The sequence below is a fragment of the Gymnoscopelus braueri genome (genome assembly GCF_963280865.1).
Source record: "Gymnoscopelus braueri genome assembly, chromosome: 23".
Classification (NCBI taxonomy): Eukaryota; Metazoa; Chordata; class Actinopteri; order Myctophiformes; family Myctophidae; genus Gymnoscopelus; species Gymnoscopelus braueri.
In genome coordinates, this window is record NC_137625.1 from 30016355 (window position 1) to 30022358 (window position 6004).

At 39.5% G+C, this 6004-nt stretch overlaps 1 protein-coding gene across 2 annotated transcripts; it reads left to right on the top strand.

The window, feature by feature from the left end:
• The first annotated feature begins 558 nt into the window (after positions 1 to 558).
• On the top strand, positions 559 to 5871 carry lyrm5a (LYR motif containing 5a). Of its 2 annotated transcripts, none has more exons than XM_080421702.1 (3): positions 559 to 597; positions 1773 to 1848; positions 3412 to 5871. In XM_080421702.1, exons 2-3 carry the CDS (start codon positions 1804 to 1806, stop codon positions 3622 to 3624), a joined length of 258 nt encoding a protein of 85 aa, XP_080277828.1. In that variant the 5' UTR covers positions 559 to 597; positions 1773 to 1803; the 3' UTR covers positions 3625 to 5871. The 2 variants fall into 2 exon arrangements, with proteins under 2 accessions (XP_080277828.1, XP_080277827.1); XM_080421701.1 differs by having other exon boundaries at positions 559 to 640; positions 3412 to 5858.
• Positions 5872 to 6004: the final 133 nt, after the last annotated feature.

Here is a 6004-nt window from a genome sequence, read left to right on the forward strand (position 1 = left end):
TGGTTGCCTAGCATTCTTTATATTTTAGTGGTAATTTGAATGTTATGCTAGTGTTTCTCAAACTTTTTCATTTGAAGGGCTCTCATAACTGTGGAGGTTACAGTATGACAGTGGTGTAATTAAAGTACAGTACTACGTCAATTTTTACTCATGTACTGTACTTAAGTACAATTTTGAGGTATTTGTACTGGAGTATTTTCAGTACTTTTACTTCTACTACATCTCAGAGGCAAATATTGCCTCTTTTACTTGTAACATTTATATTAACTTGACATGTTATCTAATCTAAACACGCGCGCGCGCACACACACACACACACACACAAACACACACACACACACACACACACACACACACACACACACACACACACACACACACTGAATAACAGTGTACAAAAAAAAGCACAATTTCTCACCATCTTCACAAACAATGTAGCTCTTCTGAGAAGCGTCCCAGTAACCATGGAAACACAGGACCGACGCATGCGCAGGCGTCTTGTTGTTGTTTGCGACACAACGGAACGACGTACGGCAGTAGTCTTATGCGTTTATGGTGGTGTGTGTGTGTGTGTGCGTACTGCGTAGGGCGATATATGTAAGTGCACGTAGGACCCTTCACACACAAAGGAAGGACAAGGGTAAAGCTGTGTGTCCTCCTGTGTTTGTTGTGAATGTGTGATGATCAACGATCAGTATCACCCTATGCATGTTGAACCATCTGATCACTGACCTACAACACGATCGATGTTTTGATCTGATCTCACAGTCCTCTGTACGATCACTGCTAACAAGCTACAGCTAAATGTCACTACGTGGAGCTCCCTATGGGATCGGTTATTAATAAAGCTGCACTTATTTTTTATTAATAAAACGTTATTTTTTTAACCAATATGTGTGGTGCCTTGGCTCAAGACTATCATAGATGTCTTTTTTTTCTCTTTTCTTTTTTATTGAATCGATTTTTGACATTTGCATACACACTGTGGATACGAAAGTAAAAGTCAGACTTGATCAAATACTATGATAGTCTTGATCCAAGGCTGGTGGTTGAGTATAAACGAACAGCTGGTGGTCTGGTCTAATCTATATATATGCTAATATATGCAGATTTACTTGTCCTGCTAAGAATGTTATTTAGATGCATGTTTAGACAGGTGATGTTTATCAGGAGTTACTTTGTGGGACTTCACTGTTTTTTTTTTTGTTGCACTATTTATGTGATCTTCAAATAGTAAAATCAACAGAAAGTTAACATTTTCATTTAGAAAACAAACAGTACTGGGTTTGGTGATGTTCTATATTGTCTGAATCAACTTTGTTTGTGTTCGTTTATGTGCTAAAAGAGTGACTTGTATAAGTCAATGAGGAGCATATTTATAATGAACAATTTCTAATCAATGCAATTCTTTTTGATTTCTTGTCCACCTTTGGAGTTGCATCATGGCGAGATAAATACACAACCCAAACCTCTACCAACGTGGTCTTGCCCTTTAAGAGCTTCTGCTAAATACCTAAATTGTACTCTTCCATTGATACATTTAGACCCTGATGGTGTTGGGTGGTGATGACGCCTACTGTTTGACAAGTATTACTGCCTGAAGCTCATATACAATATGTATCCCCATGGCCAAACAGGAATTGCCTCTTGGTAGAGTGGTAGAAATGCGGTCTCTCGTGACAGATGGGTACACATCTTTTAACTCTATGGTGGAGCCTCGTCTCTCTTTCATTTGACTAACTGTATTTTGTCTTGTCTTGTTTTCATTTCAGCTGTTTCCTAAAGTGACATCCCATTCTAGACATGTCCAACCCATTAAAGAGTAAAGTGATTAGACTTTACAAGAATGTAAGTTAACACACACACACACGCACACACACACACACACACACACACACACACACACACACACACACACACACACACACACACACACACACACACACACACACACACACACACACACACACACACACACAGTGCCATGTCACTGAACATGACTTGTGTTTATGCATACACTGTAAAAATCCTCAGTGTTAATTTCACTCTGAGTGTAAAAATGGAACCAAATGGACCTGTCAAGGGTCCATTTGGTCACTGTCAGACAGTGTTACAAAGCGGTATGGGTCCACTTGTACACTCTCAGAGTTAAATTAACACTAACGTCTGTACGGAGAGCCACTATGTGTATCAGAGAAGATAGCAGTCAGGAGGATGACACCAGTCATTGCCATCGACACCAAGAACTCCCTGCTAAAAAGCTTGTACTGTGGGATCCAATTTATGCTCTTAATCCAGAGCGATTTACAGTAAGCAAGGTAAACACGATGTAATACATCAAATGCATAGAAATAGTCATCTAGGATCATAGGTAAACCAAGAACTTATCATCAGTCTAAACAGTGTAATATCAAAAAAGCAATAATCTGTACATTGAAACTATACACACTATAGCAGGGCTACTCAACTTAAGATGGCTCAGGGGCCACTCAGCAAAATACCAAAAGTCCAAGGGGCCGCAAGCTAAAAATGACGGTCCTATTTTGGATTTTTTTATTTTGTAACACACACTACACATTGTTATTGTTATAAGAAAATGTACATTTTGACATCATATTCTTTTCACTGTACCTGTTTATTTTGTGTGTATGTCCAGTGGCATCAGTTCAGCAAAAGCTAAGGTATGGCAAGGTTAGGGTTGCCAACTCCCAGAGATTGAAATAAGGGACACCTATCCTGGGCGTGCGGCCGAAAGAAATTGGGGGTCAAACCCCCCCCAAAAAAACGAAATGCATAGAAAACTATGCATTATACCTGTAACAATTGACGCACCTGTATGTATGTCTGTCTGTTTTTGATATTTTTTTTAGCAACCCATATATTTGAACGGAAATGTATATTTTTATCCTGTGCTTAAAAAAAAAGAAAAAAAAATTACCATGAGGTGTCGCAGAGACGCTGCGTTGGGGCCGCATGCGTCCCGCGGGCCGCGGGTTGAGTAGCGCTGCACTATAGGATGCCAGGTCTACAAATGACCTGGCATCTGTCTACATAACATGCTAGCTAAATTAGATTTAAGCCTTTGCATGAGCCTGCAAGGTCGTCAAGGCTAGGGCAAGTGCTACGGGCTGATGTGGAGTCTGAAGAGGTGAGTCTTCAGATTAGGAGTGAGTCTGCAGTTCTAACTGCAATGTGGAGTTCGTTCCATAGTTTGGGAGCCAGAAGGGAGTAGGGTCTGGGACGTGTGGAGCGTTGTCCTGGATGTTTTAGTCATTTTAGATGTTTTTTAGATGTTTTTAGTTTTAATCACTGGAGGTGGAGGGGACGACGCAGAGAGAGAGAGATTTTCCTGGGAGTGCATCCTAAACTGACCCTTTGTTTCTAAACAACTTGTTTTGCATTCCTTGACAGCTGCTGTATCTTGGACGGGAATACCCCCAAGGGTCAGCGTACTTCAGGGAGAAGCTGAAGGCGGCCTTCATGAAGAACAAAGACGTGACGGACCCCGAGAAGATCGACAAGCTGGTGAAACGAGGCGACTTTGTCATCAAGGAGCTGGCGGCGCTCTATTTCCTGAGGAAGTACCGAGCCATGAAGAAACGCTATTATGATAAAGACGAATAATGAATACGGTCGAGATGTGCAGAGTGTAGGGACCGTGAGCTAGAGCTCACCACACATCGTTTCAGCATTACATATTACAGTTCATTATAACTTCTGCATATTTTGAAGTAACCGTGATATTGATATTATGTTGCAAATGAGTCGACAGCAAAACAGACAGCTGTAGGCCCGTGCCCCAAGAAATGAACTGTTAATTAGGGCAGTCACATCATACTTAATTGATCAGTTTGGTCTTATTTGACCAAGACGTTGTTTTATTGATTATTAGTAATTTTTTATGTTTTTGTTTGTTTGTTGAGATGTAAATCTCTTATTTTCTTTTAAGCAGTAGATAGTACCTGTCTATAACTTTAAATGGCCATTATTAACTGATAAATCAACATTACAATGTTTAGTTCTCAACCTCCAACCTGAAAAGGCTGGTGTCTGAATGATTCAGCAGTTCTACAGATTTGTCGGTCAAATCAACTAATTGATTAGTGGACAAATTCCTTTGACTATTAGTTGACTAGGAATTTCTTTAGTTGAGGACATCCCTTCTGTTGATTATTATAGTATTTATATGCTGAACTTGCCTGACAACTGGGAAATGTCAGCATGCCAAAGGTAACGGAGATACAGTAATCTATTACTTAAGAATGTGTTGTGCAATTTTTTAAAGCCTAAGTGTACCTTGAGAATATATAATATTTTTTTACAAATATATATCACATTACCGTCCCCCAGAAATGGTGTCAAGTGTAAACTGCCTTAACCACATGAGCCCTAGTGTTCCCATTCTGGGCATGTCATAATAGGCCAACATTCACCGGAAATAGCCAATCTACAAGCCCACAACGCATCACATTTTACAATTTAGGCATTTAGCAGACGCTCTTAACCCATTCAATCCGGGAACGCACCTGTGTCATTTTAGATTTCTTTGGTTATTCAAAAATAGCAGATATACAAGCGTGCGAGTGCCGCGCTATGAGCTTGTATATCTGCTATTTTTGAAAATGTGTGCAAACATTTGTAACTCAAATCTTTGCTTCTGGGGGGGACCCTGGAACAAAACATTTTGAGATGGAGGTCCACAGCCAAATACATATCTAAATGTAAAAGTGGTGCTCCAACTTTTTCATGTCAAGACCCCCAAAATTATATGTATTTGGCCTCGGACCCCTATCTCAAAATATGTTGTTCCAGGGACCCCCAGAACCACAGATCTAAAAAATGAGTTAAAAATGTTCAAAGATTTGCACACATTTTCCATGATTTTTCAAAGAAATAGCAGATCTGCAATTTTTTGTATTATCTGCTATTTTTGAATAGCCAAAGAAATCTTAAAATGACAGATGCGTTCCCGGTCTTAATGGGTTAATGCAGAGCAAATATTGTCAGTGAAGAGATTTGGTGAGTAGAGGGAAAGAAGGGGGGGACCAAGTATAGACCCCTGGGAGACCCCAGTCAATGAAGTAAATGGAAGTAGAAAGCAACCAAAATCATTTCAAAACTTAAACATCTGTGTTTTCCCCAGTATTTACAGTAGATCTGTTTGCCCTGATTTTTTATCACATTTGCAATATAATGTATATGCTGTACCTGTAAGGAAAGAATAGAAGCAGCACACTCATATACTCCAATGTTAGATTTATTGTATGTTTTGAGCCTCAGCTCATCAGGGTCAAACTAATCTCTCAAGAACAGCTTCTGCAGACATAGAACAAACAGCAGAGGGCGCTGTTTTTCATTTTCAGTTGGCGATGGGTTCCCAGATTGGGGTCAAACAAACTGTTCTTTCAGCCTTCCAATGTATATACCTGTAAATACCTGCATGTATGTCCTCAAGTGTTCTATTACTGTATACGTGTCAGAAGAGTCAAAACAACAAATGCATTTCACATTAATGTATATTTCAAACACAGACCCTGTGTTGTAATAAATTATTTAAAATCACAGCGCTATATGTTTTTTGTTTGTTTTTACAATTCAATAGTTAAGGTAGGTTAAGTGGTTCTTTGGTTAAAATAAGTGTTAAATAGCTCTATATTCTGATGGTACTCATTGCTACAGAGGGTTTGTTCAGTAACAGGAGTCTCCATGTCTCTCCAGCTCTTTATTAAACAGAAAATGCATTTTCAGGTCAGGATACCAACTTTATCCAATCACAGGATAGAGAACTCAGTCAGGATACAGATTAACCAAGTGAAATTGGAAGTGATGACACAAAGAAATGAGCAGACACAATTTTAACTGGAACAATGAAGCTGATAAATGGGTACTCTCTCCTGATTGGCTGACATTTTGTCACCTACCTGAGCATTTATTGTCTGTTTAAAGAGCTGGAGAGACAGGGAGACCCCCTGTTACTGAACAAACACTCTGTAGCAATGATTAC